General features: G+C 31.2%; 3 protein-coding genes and 1 long non-coding RNA gene across 4 annotated transcripts in view; 1 reads left to right on the forward strand and 3 right to left on the reverse strand.

Moving 5' to 3' along the window:
• The window catches only part of LOC103852615 (SNF1-related protein kinase regulatory subunit gamma-1-like), a 423,770-nt gene that overhangs the window by 297,015 nt on the left and 108,756 nt on the right, over positions 1–17,999 (reverse strand). The window lies entirely within an intron of this gene.
• Positions 872–2,771, reverse strand: LOC103852600 (ubiquitin carboxyl-terminal hydrolase 12). Its single transcript, XM_033285031.1, has 5 exons — positions 2,113–2,771; positions 1,846–2,018; positions 1,493–1,775; positions 1,218–1,384; positions 872–1,129 (listed from the first exon to the last, which is right to left on the reverse strand). Exons 1-5 carry the CDS (start codon positions 2,277–2,279, stop codon positions 972–974), a joined length of 948 nt encoding a protein of 315 aa, XP_033140922.1. The 5' UTR covers positions 2,280–2,771; the 3' UTR covers positions 872–971.
• LOC103852601 lies at positions 3,989–17,588 on the forward strand. The gene is made up of 3 exons (XR_001957699.2): positions 3,989–4,067; positions 7,582–12,864; positions 16,081–17,588. It is a non-coding gene; the product is annotated as an uncharacterized LOC103852601 (long non-coding RNA).
• LOC103852604 lies at positions 4,796–12,792 on the reverse strand. The gene is made up of 7 exons (XM_033285043.1): positions 12,558–12,792; positions 6,420–6,610; positions 6,127–6,299; positions 5,906–6,052; positions 5,455–5,590; positions 5,165–5,331; positions 4,796–5,077 (listed from the first exon to the last, which is right to left on the reverse strand). The coding sequence occupies exons 1-7, from the start codon at positions 12,558–12,560 to the stop codon at positions 4,920–4,922; spliced, it is 975 nt and encodes a 324-aa protein (XP_033140934.1). The 5' UTR covers positions 12,561–12,792; the 3' UTR covers positions 4,796–4,919.

Consider the following 17,999-nt stretch of genomic DNA (forward strand, 5'->3'; position numbering starts at 1 on the left):
AGGAGTTTAAGTCTTCGCCTACCTCCTCCAGAGTTCATGTTCGTCATGGCCTTGCTGTTCTTCTGTCTTTTTGACAACAAAAAAAGGTTTTGGAGAATACAATTCTAGTTGAGATAATACCCTGTGCTTTCATATTCAACTTGCTTCCAGTTTCAATCTTTGACGATTCAGATTCTTTTTTACTTCAATTGTGACTTTCTTGATTTCCCACTAACATGTACAATGTTGTGAAATTTTCTTAATCACGTCGTGGTTCACTAACTCAAGCTTACCTTACCTAAGAACTAAAACACGTAGGTTTCGTGCGATTACAAGAAGAGAATCAAAAAACACAGAGACTTAAGAGTTCTCAAGATCCGTTTCTACACAGGTAAAAGGATTCCACTATAATTAAGGCAACAATCTCGCAAGCTTTCTATGACTGATGAGCTAACAAGACATCTCTCTCTATCACCCTCTCACACTCTATCTACTCATTTTTACTCGCGCGTTCGATCATTTCTTTTGACCAAATAACAATCGTGGTAAGAAACAAAAGGAACGAGTTTTATCAACAGAAAGACCTGAAGACACTCAGATCCATACCCCAAGTTAATGGTAAGTGGTAAATATCGTAGCAAGTAGAATAGAATTGGGGGATTATATTTTGTGTTCTTGAATATTACAAACAACGAAGGGAATTTTTCTTTCGTAAAAACAAATTTGTTGAAACGTGATAATTTTTCTTTATAAGTAATCCCGCTGTTTTTATTTAGTTGAGGTTTTAGAGGATTGCACATAAATTAAGGAAGCTAATCTATTGTCTGCTATATCCTTATTTATCACTGTTTTAATGTGCAATTTACTTTCGATCATAAACATGAATGCGATAAAAGCCAAAAGTCACTATATTCTGCATAAAAGTTTGGAAAACAAAAGCTCTAAAACGTCACCTAAAACAAAAGCTCTAATAGCTGCATAATAGCTAGTGCTTAGATAATGGGAGAATATTTGGTCGCAGAAACAACTTCAAATTCGGCCTCAACGTTCAAAGCATCTTCTTTGTCTAAGTAAGCCTTCCGAAGTTCATCTAAAGACAAAAACTCATCCCAACCCCAACCCATGTTTTTTTCAATATGCCAGGTGTCCACTGCGAGTAACAAAATATTCAGTATATATCTACCGATAAGACTGTATCGACTGTTGTTTAGTTAGTAAAAAAAGGAAAAAAAAAATACTTTGGTATGCCTTGTGATTGGATCCATGTGGGTCTAGAACTCGTAACTTTGCTTGCACGAAAATCTTCTCATCTGCTTTTGGTGCATCACTATCAGCTGAATGCAGGAAAACTGATAACCATTTGTCATCTTCTCTAGAGTTTCCCTTTGGGTACAGCTTTAAAACCCTACACAAACATTAAATGATTATGAGCTTGACTATATCATTCATACAAAAAAAAAAAATACACATACACATTCACCATTAAAAACATTAAATGTATGTACATACTCACCAGTTTCTTTCTCCCACTGAGAATTTTTTTGACGTGTATTCATGCTCTTTCAACTGAGAAAACTTCTTAACAGTCCAAGAGAACTTGGGTTTTTGGAGTTTCTCATTAAAAGAGAGAATCTCCCAGTTGGTAAGGGGTGATGGAACAACGACATCAACACCAAACTCACATTGATCTTCCTCAAAGACATAACCGTTTACAGGATTGTTGAATGAATCAAATGGAAGAACTTGCCGTAACCCCCACACTGTCTTAAGTGCATTGAACCTCTTTACTTCTACATCTGAATACATAAAATATAATGATGACTGAAATATATGTGAATAAACATATATAGATTACAAGTAGCTTACCTTGAACAGTAAAGTATTTGTTTTCTTTCTTGTTGTAGACAAAGAAAATGAGTTCAGCAAACACCTCACATTGTTGTTCTGATTTTAAGCTTTTGCTGTCTATTTCCACATACATCGAAATGAATCCTTTTCCATTGTCCTTTTTGTTCCCTTTTGGATATACGATCAGTTTCCTGTTTTCATAGAATACTTATATTGCCTTAGTACACAAATATGAGGTTTTAAATAACTCATTAGTATCAAAGCTAGGTGATAGATGATACATACCAGTTATATCCACCAGCAGAGAAAAGACGAGATTGGTATTTATCATCAGAGGATGTTGTGAACTTCTCAAGTTGTTTGAAGTTGTCAACCTTGAGGCAATAAGAAGAAGGTGGATGCTCTCTCCACTTCTTCACAATTGTAGATACTACTCCTGAGCCTGTACTCATTCTATTCACACGGCGTGCAAATCCATAAAATAACAAAGATCAGAATGTTCAATGTTCATTTATACTGACAAGTGAAAATATGTTTTTTTAAGCAAAGACGTTTCTTGGAAACAGTTAACCCAGTGGGACTATGGGAGGGAAGTAGTAGCTGTCTCATCATGACTATTAGAAAACAAGTCGTACCAATAGCAGACTTTTGATAATCAAATTTAAAGCTACATGAAAAATCTTAACCAAGTCAAAGGGAGAAGAAATACATAATAGTAAAAGAGCAGACTTTTGATAATCAATTCTACGTAACGAAGACCTGTAAGCATTCCGAAAGAATCCAACTCAAATCTCAAAATCCAAATCCTTTTAACTAAAAGACTATTAGCATCTACCTTTTGTCTTTATTGATCCTAGAAGAACTTATGTTAGATGATCTTACCTTTAGACAATGAAAATTGCAGAATCTACAGACGAGACTTTAGATGTTTAGGTGCTTAAGTTTTTAGGTTTTGCTTTTGGCAGAATATATATATAACAGTATTATTCGTATCATATTGGGGATTAAAAGAATATGGAAAGTAAGATAACGCAACTTTTACTAAAAAAATCCAATATATTAGTATACATGTTTATCACTATTATTTATTAAATAAATAAGAATATATTGGGTTATCACGTTAACACAACTGGTGCGGTTTTACCGTTGGGTTGAGTAAATCATTAACCAATTAGGTTATGTATAGAACAAGGTTTGGTTTGAGTCGGGTTTAACTTTGGTTGGTTCGATTCGTTTTTTGTGCCTACTCTAGTCGACTCATGAAGCCAAGCATTGATACTGCTAGAGTCTAGTTACTAAGAGCATCTGCACCGCAGTTGCTTATCATAGGATTTAAATGTAGATCCCACAAAACAGTATAAATGACGATGCTTCCAACTCCAAAATAAGCAGCCTTGTTTTCTTGATGCTTGCATAGTTTGCAGGTTCCACTAATACGTAACGGTCCGCGAATGGCTAACTTTTTTTATTTTTATTTTTTTCAGATAAAAAATAAAAATAAATAAATAAGAACCCCATATTAGGAGTTGTGAAGAGGAGATGCTATTTTCTGATTATGTATTATATACATAAAACGTTTTGGATACAAGATAGTAGGTAAAAAGATAAACTCTCACAAAGCTGAAAAAACCTGACAAGTTAATGGTAAGCAATAAGCTAAGAGTTTGTTGTGCCTCAAAGGTTTAATTACACTCTCTACCAAAAAAAAACCTGTCCATGATTGTTCACAGTTTGAATCTGATTCAGTACCCAATTCGTCATCATAACTTTCAGGAAGCAACTTGATCAGCATGCTCAATCACCGAATCCTGGACAAGCAGCAAGTCCTGCCATTGCTTTCCTAGCCGTTTCTTGTGTCAACTGTTCATACTCTTCCGTTGACAATTTCTTCCGGTTCGGTGTCCTGTGGTATTTAGAATAGTAATCCTGCCTTTCAATCGGTGTTCCTCAGCCAACTGAAGAAGGTGACATAACATGTTTCACACCTGTGGTTATGATACTTAAAAGAGTATCAGTTATAAGCTGAACAAAGGAGACTTTCCCTTGAAACTAACAATGTAAACGCATACCACTAGAGGAGAGCCGAAACTGGAAGGTACAATTCTAGCACTATTCCACAGTCCACCTCCAGGACGGCTTAGAAGCTCAGCTCGTTCATGCATCGGACGTCCCTTACCAGCAGAGACCAGCAACTGACTTTGAACCACGACTTTTCTCCAGCGAAAGTGCAACATGGTTCTGTAAGAAGCTCAATCACAAACTATGCAATAGATAAGTCTGAATGACAGAGCAAGTGAACATATATATCTAGCTGAAACGAAAGCTCACATCACCAAAGGAGTATCCATTGTGCTCTGAATTAAAAGAAAGACTATTATCATTATCTTATTCAAATTTACCAGAACATAAGATGCATTTTGTTTACCTCAAAGATAAGTGTGGCGGCGACAGAATGGATAGCCCATTTCAAAAATTGGGCAAACTAACATCCTCACCGTCCAGAGTCCGAAAGCAGCTGCTGGTAATGACTATCCCCACAAGCAACCTGAGTAGAAACCAAATAGCAATTGTCTGCTTATGCTACACAGGTTAAAAAGGATTCCACTATAATCTTACAAGCTTTCTATGTCTGATGAGCTAACAAAACGTCTCTCTCTATCTCGCTCCTCTGTCTTCTAATTTTCTACTCGCACGTTCGTTTCTGTTGACCAAATAACCATTGTGGTAACTGGTAAGAAACAAAAAGGGCCAAGTTTCTTCACTAAGCTGCTTTAAATTGGAAAAACTGTGATTGTACAAAGTTTTTTTAGAATTCTTAACTATCCCCAAACCCTCCGAAAGCAGAAAAGACCCGAAGACACTCTGACTCAGATCTATACCAAGTTAATGGTAAACTATACATGTCGTAGCAAGTAGCTAAGAGATGGTAGAACAGTTTTTGGAAGATTATACTTGTGGTGTTCCTGAATAATAAAAACTGCAAAGGGAAGTTCTCTAATAAAACCAATTTTGTCTAAAATACAGAATTCGAGTAAAAATAAAAAAAAGGGTCGAAGACATAGTAGCACTGTCTAATAGCAATGTAGTAGTACTTAGATAATGGGAGAATATTTGGTAGCAGAAACAACTTCAAATTCAATCTCAACGTTCAACGCGTCTTCCTTGTCCAAGTAAGACTTCCGAAGTTCAGCTAAAGACAATAACTTATTCCAGCCCCAACCCAAATTCATATAATTGTACCAATGGCTCACTGCAAGTGCAAGTAAATAAAATTATCAGTATATATAGTTAGTTTGCAAACAGAACATAATTAAAGTAATTGTGCTTTAGAAGATACTTTTTATTTCGAAGTGATTGGATCCAAGTGGGTCTAGAACTCGAAAATTTGCTTGCACGAAAATCTTCTCACCTGCTTTTGGTTTATCACTATCAGCTAAAAGCAGATAAAGGGATAGCCATTTGCCATCTGCTCTAGAGTCACCCTTCAGATACAGCCACAGAACCCTAGAAAATAGTGATTATCATAAACTCGTCTACCATTCGTAGTACAGACACAAACCCATATGCATGTTAATAAAGACATACTTGTGTGTCCAATACTATGTATATATATATATATATACTCACCATTTCCATGCTCCCATTGAGAAAGTGTTTGATATGTATTTATCTTCTTTCAACTGAGAATATTTCTCAACAGTCCAAGAGAACTTGGGATCCTCGAGTTTCTCATTAAAAGAGAGGATTTCCCATTTGGTAAGAGCATCTCCAAGGGGACTCTATTTTTTCCTCTATAATTTACACTAAAATAGAATAACTCTATTATGAAGTTGAATTTACTCCAATGGTTCACTCTATAATAGAGTTACTCTATAATAGAGTGAAATATAGAGTAATCTTATTTTTCTACTCCAAATATAAAGTGAAAAAACAAGAATACTCTATATTTCACTCTATTATAGAGTAACTCTATTATAGAGTGAACCATTGGAGCAAATTCAACTCTATAATAGAGTTACTCTATTTTAGAGTGAAATATAGAGAAAATTATAGAGCGCCATTGGAGATGGTCTAAGGGGTGAAGGAACAATGACTTCAACACCAAACTCACATTGATCTCCCTCGAAGATGTATCCGTTTTCAAGTTTATTGAAAGCATCAGATGGAAGAACTTGCTGCAACCCCCATATTTTCTTAAGTGCATTGAACCGCTTTACTTCTACATCTGAATACATCAAACATATTGATGACTGAAACATATGTGAATATATATTAGAGAGAGATAGAATGAGAATACACCTTGAATAGTAAAGTACTTGTTTTCTTTCTTGTTGTAGACAAAGAAAATGAGTTCCGCAAACACGTCACATTGTGGTGTTGATGTCAGGCTTTCGCTGTCTATTTCCACATACATCGAAATGAATCCTTCCCCATTGTCCTTTTTGTTCCCTTGTGGGTATACGATCAGTTTCCTGTTTTTATATCAAGCATATTAATTGTCTTAGTATATAAACACTAAGATTAAAACAACCAATGTATCGTAAAGTAAAGGGCTCGTTACTCTCAACGCTAAATGAAAAGATGATCATTACCAGTTATATCCGCCCGAGGAAAAAAGGCGAGACTGGTATTTATCATCAGAGGACGTTGTTGACTTCTCAAGCTGTTTGAAGTTGTCAACCTTGAGGGAGTAAGAAGAAGGTGGATGCTCTCTCCACTTCTTCACAATTGTAGATACTATTTCTGAGCTTGAACTCATTCTACTCAAAGACGACGTACAAGTCTAAAATATAACCAAGATCCGAGTGTTCAATGTTCTTATATACAAATAAAAAGAAAACTACGTTTTTAAAGCACAGACGTTTCTTGGAAACTGTTAACAGTAACATGCATGGGACTATGGGTATGGAAGGCCAGAAGGCCTAGCGGTCTCATAATTACTTTATTAGAAAACGAAGAGTCGTAACTCGTGAATCCATGCGTTGATACTGCTAGACACTAGCGTCTAGTTATTAAGCATGTGTCATTTATTTTTGACTTTAAATACAATTCATGTTTGAAGTGAAAATTTGAGTGGTGAATGTAGAAGATTAGAAACCAAATTAACACAATTTTGAATGAAGAAAATCTCATCTATATACTTGCTACCATCAAAAACTTTTTTTTATAATCCGGATATCCATACACCTTATATAGTCCGACTAGCGCCTAAGTACACTTCACAGAAAGCATCTCGGGGGCCGCCAATTTCACCCCATGTTAATTGATGGTGGCCACACGCATGGCTAATAAATTTCTCAAATAGATTATTTTGAGTTTTGTCCCAAAAATATTTTCTTAAAAAAAATGATCAAAATATTTCATTAAAGATGGAAAAAACTCTTATGCTCTAAATATAAAAATACAAATAAATAAAGAAAAATTTCAAATTAATTATTTTTAAAATATTTTAGATCTTATTTTAGAATTTTTAGAATTTTTAAAATTTTTATTTTCTTTTCTAAATTTGACATTTTAATTTTAGATCTTATTTTTAGAATTTTTAATATCTTATTTTATTTTTAAGTTTGAAATTTTAGTTTTTATGTTTTTGAATTTTTAGTTTTTTTTTTAATTTAGTTTTGAATTTTTTACAATTTTTTATAATTTCATTCGAATTTTTCTGTATTTTTATTTTCTATTTAAGAAAAAAAAGAAACCGACATGTCATTATTTTGACCTGTAAAATAAATAGTACCGGTCGTCTATGAACAGAAAAACGTCTTTGGATACATTTGGCGGGAGCGTAACGAGAGACGGCACACACAGCGGAGTAGACCAGCAAACCAGCTTGCCAAGGTGATAGAGAAAACTATAAAACAGAGGATTATGTCAATTCGATATTATGAGAAGAGAGGATTAACGAAACTGATGCAGCGATGGTTTGAGGCCCATATTGGGTAAGGACAAAGGTAAAGAGCAAGATTTTTGAGATTCTAGATTTATTTTGTACATAACTATTCTTTTCCATGATGATCAATAAATTTAACTTTTCATCAAAAAAAAACATCTTTGGATGTTTATTATGATAAAAATATCACTTTAAATGTTTAAAGTACTAATCAAATAACTTCAGTTTTTAAAGTGCTAGAAAGTGACACTTTTAGTGTTTAAAACGTCATTTTCCCAATTCTTAACTATTTGCTACTTTCTTATTTTTAATTTTTAATTTTTATTTTGTGAAGATAATTTGACTAAAAAATCTATTTTTGAAGTGCTTTTACTTGTCTTGCACAATAAAGATAACTAATTTCTAACCAAAATAGTTTTTAAGAATAATCCACAGGTGTGTGATGCAACTATTGAATAATCTTTAGTATATAATGACTACGAGGAAGCAAAATAGTTTTTATGTTTGTTCTGACTTCACTTTCTAGACTAGACTAGAGCCTAGTGATCTATTTCTTGCTTCATCCGTTCGACCCGAATTTTTCCGACAAGACGTCACTTGTTTTTTTTTTTTTTGGTTTTAAATAGAGAATTGAAAAAACGAAAGTTTTTAACAATAACCTATGATTGATATTGATAGGACTTAATACAAGATTCTTTGATTGAATCTTGTTTGTTCCCTAATGGTCAATCCTTGTAAACTATAAATGACTACGAGGAAGCAAAAACAACCAAGGACATTTTTAACTCCACTCTATTTTTTATTATAATAAAGTTTAGAATAAAAAATACTCTAATGGTATTCTAATTTTCACTTTATAATAGAGTGAAAAATAGTTTTATTCTAAATATAGAGTAACTTATTTTTTTTGTTCATCGCTCTATTTTTTACTCTAAAATAGAGTACTATTGGAGCAAACTCAAACTCTATTATAGAGTAACTCAATTATAGAATTACTCTATTTTATAATAAAAATAGAGTAAACTATTAGATGTGGTATAACAACCAGTTAAAGGACAAAACTGCAAACATGAAAAAGCTCACTTGTGCAAACCACCTAATGATTGTTTTTCAATACAATTTAAATCTAAGTGTCTGAATGGAGGAGTGGGACAAGTGCAGATCTCATGCACATGCAGTTCTCCCGCACTGTATTCACCATTCATCGTTTTTTGGTTACAAAAGCAGTTCAAGCGGGAGATCTGCATACAGTTCAATATTTTTTGTCTTTTTGTGGAAAAAGCAGGAGATCTGCATGCAGATCTCACCCGCCAACATTTGGTGGTGTTGATCTTTTTTTTTTGTTTGGTCAATAAATAACTTTGTTACAACACATAACTTTTAAAATATATTTATTTAGTTTTACGAATACAATATTTTTATTTTATTTTATTTACAACTTTAACAATACAAAATTATCATTTTCTACTTATTATTTTTTGTCATATAATTTTTAATTTTTATAAATAAGAAAATAAAAGAAGTATAAGTATCTTATAAAACATTTACAGGTATTTCGGCCAATCCTATAACATCTAAGATATTTGTTTAGATATCTAAATGTCATTTTTATTGTTTTAATATATGATCTATAGTTTTAAACTGATTTTGTCATTCATAAGTTATAATAAATTATTTGATTTGGTTCTCTCTTGCATGATCCGCTTTATCTGCACTTGTCCCGTTTGATCTGCACTTGTCCTGCTTGATCTGCACTTATCATGCTTGATCTGCATGATCTGCTTGATCTGTCCTGCTTGAACTGCTTTTACAATTCGAAGCCTAAATAGAGACTCAAAGTTTTTTTTGCTTAAAGAGACTCAGAGTTATAAACGAAGACATTTACTTTTCCATGTGACTATTTTTATATTGGCCTAGCCCCATGCATGTCTATAATGCAGTCTAGTAGTGAATGAAAGTGTTGTTGGAACTATGTTTTGAACATTATTCATAATGTATTCATGTGTCAAAAATAAGATTGTAATTGAATGAAAAATAAAAGTTTAATGTGTGTGATTTGAGAAACTTGTACAAAGTAGCAAATACACATGTTGGATATTTGAACTTGCATTTGAGTTTTGATTTGTCACTTGAACTTCATGTTCATTAACTTAATTTGATAAATCAAATATATGTTAATCTCTTATATTGATAAAAATTTAAAAGAAATCCTTTTTAAATTATATTATTTAGTTTTAATTGGTCAAACAATAAAAAAATTACTCTTTAATTTCTTGGTCAAAATGTGGAATAAATTCATATAATTAACAAGAATTAAAAAAAATTTATATGTTTTATTTTTATGTTGAAAGCTGAAACTTGTGATTCTCATTATTTTTTCTATAAAAGGACTTGCTAGCATTATAAAAAAACACACATTCAACAAAAACAAATCACTTGATCCTACTTTGAATAGTTATGTTAGTATTTTTTTAATTTTGCCTCAGAGAGTACAACACAAAATAGGTTTGAGATATCATGTTCTTCAGTGATGGGAGACGGAAACATATACAGTTGTATTCTAAGAATCTGAGCGCTATCAAACCATCACACTATAAGGCATTAAAGATTTAAGGAAAAAAATTAATCTTCTCGACTCTTCAATTATTATTTATCAATAGACTTTGGTATTGTAATTTTCAATTTATGGTATTATTACAAATATCAGTTGTTCTATTGTAGTAAAATAAGGTTTCTACAAATGTAAGAGGATATATCGTTGTAAGAATGAATAAAACATAACCAAAATGTCTACAGTAATTAATAGTTCCCAATAATTTAGTAAATTATATATCTATTTCTTTTCATGTTAATTATGAAGTGTCTAGGCCTTTGGCCCAAATAATCTTCCAATGTTGGAGAGGTGATGCTTTGTTATAACGAGACATGGTATAACCCTCCTCCCACCGGGTTTCAAACCAGGAGCGCAACATCACAAATGTATGCGCTTAAACCAATTGATCTATCGCGTCCGGTGGTTTGTATAACTAGTTTTCCTGTCCTAGACTTACAAAACTGTTGAATCATCTTCAACGACAAAAGCCCCTAAGAGCATCTTCAACCCTACTCTATTTTTGACTCTAAACTTAATTTTAGAGTAAAATCTTCTTCAACCCCACTCCATATTCAACTCCAAAATGGAGTATTGACTAGGGTTACTCCATTTATAGAGTAATCTTACTCAATACTCCATTTTAGAGTTGAACTTTTTTTATTTATGAAATGGTCTTTTTAATCTTTAATATTTTTATTTCAAACTTAAAATAATATAATAGCATGAAAAATATAATACTCCGCAAGAGATTATTTAATTGTTTACATAAAATATGCATAAACTCATAAAATTCAAAACTAAGAATAAATAATATAAAATAAAATAATTTAAATAAGTAATTTAATAATTTTGTAAATTGCTTTTGAAACTACTAAAATCGGTGAAGTATTATTAAAACGGAATAGATGAGTTTTTTAATCTTGTGGATCAAATTTTATGATTAATAACATTTGTACTTGTTGAACTTGATATATGCACAACCAATAGGACCCAATACATAACTCAAGTTACAAAACAAAACTTTATTTTTTCTTTATGTCCTTTTAATGCATATAAATATTTTTGAATTAGAAAAATTGCATATGATAAAAACTGCACGAATTGAAATTGGAAGATAATTTCTGGTTGTATTTTTATGATAAATTTTTAATTGAAATAAAATTTATTATTATGGAAATTTTGTAAACATAAAATAGTTGGGTTAATTGTTAAATTCTTATAAGTTGAAGGTACTACTAACAATTATTAACTAAATAAAAAAAAATGTTTTTGGAGTAAAAAATGGAGTAATACATTGGAGTAAAATTCAACTCCATTTTGAAGTTACACCATTTTAGAGTAAAATTTGGAGTAATACATTGAAGATGCTCTAAGCCACACTTCAGTGGTTAACTTTACCATATTTTCATTAATAATAGATGTACTTTTTGTAATTATATAATAAATGCTAAGTACGTTTATTGAGACACATTTTAAAGAACCTTTCCTATTGAATTTTCTTTCTTTTTAGAAAATGGAGATGCTCTGAACGAGGATGATCAGGGGCGTCTGGAGACCAAAAGCAATTTAGTAAGAGTTTTCAAATATTTTTTTTGAAAAAATTTGAGGGTCCTATACCAATGTTACTTCGCTATGCTCTGAAGATGATATCAGCTCTAATAGAGATCTGAAAACGAGATTATGGCGTCAGCAAGTGACGTAGCACTGTCAGCCTAGCTTACCCACCAGCTCACCGTGATAGACCTCTTTTCCAGTTTCCACTAAAATTGTTTCGTGTACATTTCAGATTTTCAGTATGCCTACCAAAAGTCTCAAACAATCGACAAAGAAAAAAGAAGTCTCAAGCGTATTTATCAGCAAAATATTTTTAGTTTACACGAGCTTATAGAACTATATAGTGAGTCTTACATTATGTGTTTTTATGGAGATACACGTCGAGAGAGAAAAGGTTTATGAATACTTGCCGACACTGATGTTGATAGGCTTACGGGTGGTATATGTGACCACCAATTTTTATAAAATAAATTTTAGTATTATAAATAAGTAAAAATACGTTTCGGATCAAAGAGACATGGGGAGAGAAAACGACCGAAAGAAACTCAAGGGTTCCTCAAAATCACTTCGTGGCATTTCTTGTAATTCTCTTCATTTTCTGAGGGGTAATGATAAAATATGAAACTATATAGTTTTTGTAAGATTTTGTTTTCTTTTTACTTTAATAACGTGAAAACAATGAATAAGACGTACCATTGGCAGTTCTTGTCCCCTGCAACTGCAATCAGCGACTCGTCTATCCTATCGCAGCCGAACTTTTCGATCACCTTCTCGTGATCGACATTACCGGAGACGACCCACGGAGTCACAGCTTGCACCTCCTCCGATGATGACGATTCAGGCCTTTGTTTATCCAAGCTCAGCATCTCTCATCCAACAAACAAACGGTTGATCTCATGTGATGATTTGGAAAGATTTTTCAAAATATCTATGAACATCGACGAACCAATTTCTCAGAAAAACAAAAAAAAAGACATTAACGAAGAGGAAGAAAGAGAAGGTCAGATTTTCTGCTTTTTTTGTTTTAACCAATAACAAAGAGGCACATATGGGGTTTTTACTGATTCTAAAAGTGTTATATTTAGAACCGGTTTTGCTCATTTATCTCATTTTTGATTTATTTTTTTTGTTTTTATTTAGAATCTGTGGTCAGAGTCACCGTTGGAGGTGGTCTTAGACCTTCTCCATCGGTAGGATGTAGGATGTTTGAAGAACTCCTAACCAAAAAGTAATAATATAAATACACAAAAGTAAGAACGAGAAATAGTTGAGGTTCTTTAGGGCAGGTCTATTGGGGATCCTTACCCAAAAATTTTTAGGGATTAATTAATATAATATAGTGTGGAATCTACTAAACTTAAAGATTTTTATCAAAATAATCCTTAGATAAGGATCAGGTTTGTTACTGTGCGCGGGTTCCACCGCCAAATGAAACCCCGCGATTGGCTTTTTTTTTTTTAACTAGAAAAAAGTTAAAATAATTTTAAAAATCTACCTAGGTTATCGAGCTCGGAGGTACACCATTAAACCCTCTTTTTAGAATTGGTTCCTAAACTGTACTGCCACATGTTTCTTTTTAGTTTGTTAATATTTATTTAAAATAATTAAATTATAGTATATAAATATCATATTTGAACAAAAAAAAAAAAAAAAAAAAAAAAAAGTATATAAATATCATATTAAAATATTATTATTTTATGTTAAGTACCCCAAATTACAATCTCCACTGATGGAGATGCTATTAAATATTGATAAAATAATTTCTTATCTTAAACTATTTAGTCCTTTTGTTAGTTTAGCACGATATAATTATATTGGGAAAAAAACATTTCCCGTTGTCGCGCTTGGCTCAGTTTTGGGATAATGATTTTTAAGAACTTGCTAACTTTCAGTGAGGAAGGATATTTTAGGTCAAACAAGACAACGATTCAAATTCATAAACATGGTGTGAAATTATATTATTGTCATATATAATTAAGTAAACTAGTTTGCATGAAGAGAATTGTTGGTTGGCATGCTTACCATCCCTCTTCCAACATTTACATGCTAGTGATCTCCTTTTGCTAGCTTTAATTTTGATTATGTAAAACACTGTTAACATAATTTTATCTAATTATAGATTAAGCATCAACAATCAATCAATCGTAGCTGTAACACTGTTGAGAACTTGAGATCACGCAACTGAGCTTCTACAAGTATTTATACCATATATAGACACACACATTGTCATATTATTGTTTATTTATATGCATAATGATAATAATAACGACTTTTAGTTTTTACATCTTATGTAATCAATGCAAACACATTTAGTCTAAAATAGTTTCAGTCTCCACATAAATTCATGTATGAGCTTATCAATATTAGTCATACGCCGTCCTCCCTGGATATAAGAAGTTAAAATAGATGTACTGTAATAATTACTATGATATTATCATAGAGGCTAATTAAAAATGATGATTTATGAATGCGTGAACAAAAAAAAAAAAATTAAAAATTAAAAATGATGATGACTAGTATCGATCAAGAGTCAGAAGCATACATTTATTTAGCTAAAAGATTACAAAGGCTAATTAAGTAAGCACTCTATGCCACTTTTTTCTTCATTTATTTTTCAACATTTTTTCTTCGATTGTGATCAGATAACGTAAGTACTTAAAAGTCTAAAATCTACGTACTTATCAAAATGATTACTTGAAAGGAGTCTCATAGATGTTTGATATGCTAGCTAAGAATAATCACTAAACTGTTTTTTTTTTCCTTTTGTAACTTCAATTTGAATGAGTATTGTTCATTAATAACAGTGACTTTCCTGGACGTGAAGCAACCTCAGAAGACATATTACAGATCAAGCTCCCAATATATATTAAAATAATTATTTCCTTTTTTATCATGTTTTATGAAAGATAGTATGAGATCATACTAGTCAATATATATCTGATACAGACAAAGAGTCAGTAAAATATATATAAAATCAACCTTAATAATTATTTGGTTACAAACAAAAAAAGTAATATCCATAAGTTTTGATTTGATTCGTTATTCGTTTTGATTAGATAAGAAAAATCTGGATATCCGTAACTTAAATAAATACCAAAATTCAATATCCGTCAAAGACGGGTCAAATCACATATACTGATATTCTTAAAAACGGATATCGATCCTATCCGTTATGACACACACACACACACATATATATATTTATATCTCTATATAACTTTTATAATATTTTATTCACTAAATTAGTTATTTAGTTATTGAAAATTTTGAAAATATGTAGTTTTTTTTAAAAATATTATTATTTTATATAAATTTTTTTTTAATTATTTTTTTGCGGATCGTATCGAATATCTGGTAAAACTACAAAATTTTCCAGATATCCAGAATACCAAATATCCAAAAGGTTACATATCGAATTGAATAAAAAAACCGATTATACGTGTAGAACGGAGCGTAGATATCCTTAAAATTTCTGATATCTGCTTCGTGCCTACACCTAATCGGTATCACTCGATCATGGACTCATGGAGATAAGATCAGATGAGGTACACCATCTATGCACACGCTGGAGAAAAACCTATTTCAAATCGTTTTTTATATCTTGTCTTTTTCTTCACGAATTATGTAACAATACTTATTTTAGCATGAATTACTAGGTGTTTTTCTGCACCATGTACAGTAAAAAAATTAAAATATTTTTTAACAGATAAATATAAATTAAAAATAAAATTTTATTAATATTGTAATTTTTTTTTCTTATCAATATTTAATATAAGTTTGATTTAATTAATCTTAAAAATTAAGATAAAAATAATTTTGTTTATTTAAAATTATATTTAAGGATATGCATGTATATATTTAAAATTATAATCTTAGATAGATGTTTCTATCTATTTATTTTAATTAAATATATTAAATAAATTTGTAAGAAATTGAATAATTATCAAAAATTAATATTACAATATTTATAAAATTTGTAAATATATAAAAAACTAATGATTTTACGATTAAATTTTTTATTATTTTCAATAAAAAAATTGTATATATTTTTGAAAAAAATTAGTAATCAAATTGTATAATTTAAAAATATATAATTAAATGATATGTCGAAATTTGTAATGCTATATTTGAATATATTTATTTTAATGATGATTTTTGAGTTTTTTTGTTGGTAAAAAAAATTAAGATTTCATTACCAGTTTTAAAATTTTTACAGATATTGACAGAGAATACTAGTAGCAGATCAACATAAATAAAACTTACACAAATTGGAGTACACAAAGGATACAGTGGGGAGGAACATTCGCTTGCCGCAGAATCGACCCGCAGTTATAGCGAGAGCTCGACCCGGTAGAGTTAGGCGTACCTGGTGACCAGTTCTTAATGATTGGGTTGTCAAAAACAGCTTGCTAAGCACACCCAGACAGTGAACTTCATGGACAGACAGCTAGACCCGAGACCAAGACCACAAACCCCCACCAAGTCGATCTTTATTGGAGAAGGAACAACCGTGAGCCTAAACCAGAGAGACAGAGCCAACTACTCCACCATTAAAAAATATATAACTATTAAAAAAATATTGATTGTTTTAAACATAACTTTTGCTTTTTATATCGTGTACTAAATACATTTTAGAAAAGTTGGACAACTAGAGAGAGTGGCAGAGAAAAAGGAAAAAAGAGGGCAGGAGAGAAAACGACGGCCATGGAAGGAGCTAAGGATATCAGGGAGACAAAAAATTTGTAATTCGCGAACAACAAATCTATCTTTTGGGTGTTTGGACTTAATTGCATAAGGTTTCTTAGTTTAAGACAGCTCATTTTAAATTATCAACAAACTGACATTGTCAGAAAAGTCTGGATCTTTGATTCACAATTTTATATGATTGGAACTAGTATTATGCTAAGCCCTTTATCAAAAAAAAAAAAACTAGTATTATGCGATGGATTCATCATCAATCGTCCCGTTGAACTATGGGATCAGACTTTGATTTAACCAACTTCGTATAAATATGACCAAATTGTATTTGATTATAAGTTATTACAGTGTTTTAAAGGTGAACCAGATAATTATTAGGTCACGATTCAATATGGTCCGATCGAATCAAACATGGTTCAACAATTTGGTTTAATATATTTTTAGTGTAAATTTAAAAGTAATATTTGTAAATATGATATATAATTAAAATATAAACAAATTTAAAACATAAAACATAAAAATTAAATTAATTTTATGTTTATATGAATGGTTTATAGATTTTTGATAGTTTTAACAGTTTTAATTAGTTTAATAACTTTGCGTTTTAATGCTGTACATAACGGATTCATGATCGAACTAGTTTTTAGATCCAATTCGGCTATTTAATCGATTTATGGTCGAACTGGTCTAATCATTGGGTCGGTCCGGTTTTAAACACAGCGTGTAAGTGTTATGTATATGTTATGGAGGGAAATGTGGGCTAAATCAAAGCAAATCAAAATTCGGGCAGACAAACTAAAATAAAGAAAAAGAAAGAGGAAAGGTGCAGAAGTGGAGCTGCAAAGGCAGTGAGGCAATCATTGCTGGTGAATGTGGATGGGAGCCCACTTATTTCTTTTGATTATTTGTTCTCCATTTCTTATTTTCTCTTTCCATTTTGCTGATATACTCAAGTGTATTTTCACGACAAAATCTTACAGACTTTCTTTCAAAATGATAAAATTAAGAGATCGAACCTTTCCGACCCGAGAACAGGTAAATTTGAACCAAACTGAAACTAACATAACATTCGAATATATCTTGTTGAAATATTTCAGGTTTTGGATTTTATTGGAACCGAACCTGAACCTATATAAATATTCCAAAAAACTCAAAAAAATCAAAAACCCAACAAATTTCATATCAAATCCTAATTCAATCCTGAATAAAGACCTCCACTAAGTATCAATAACATGAAGAACTAATTCAAATATTTAGCTTATTGTATACTTTCAATATTTGGTAAAATATTGAATTTATTTTATGTTTTAACAATTATTTGAACTTTGAACAAGAATAAGTTTTTTTTTTCTTAAGTTTGAATAATGTTATTTTATTTTTTAAGTTCAAATGATATTTTCTACATTTTTTAGAATTGTTAGTTTTAAATTGTTTTAT

Source organism: Brassica rapa, chromosome A02 (assembly GCF_000309985.2).
Source record: "Brassica rapa cultivar Chiifu-401-42 chromosome A02, CAAS_Brap_v3.01, whole genome shotgun sequence".
Taxonomy (NCBI): Eukaryota; Viridiplantae; Streptophyta; class Magnoliopsida; order Brassicales; family Brassicaceae; genus Brassica; species Brassica rapa.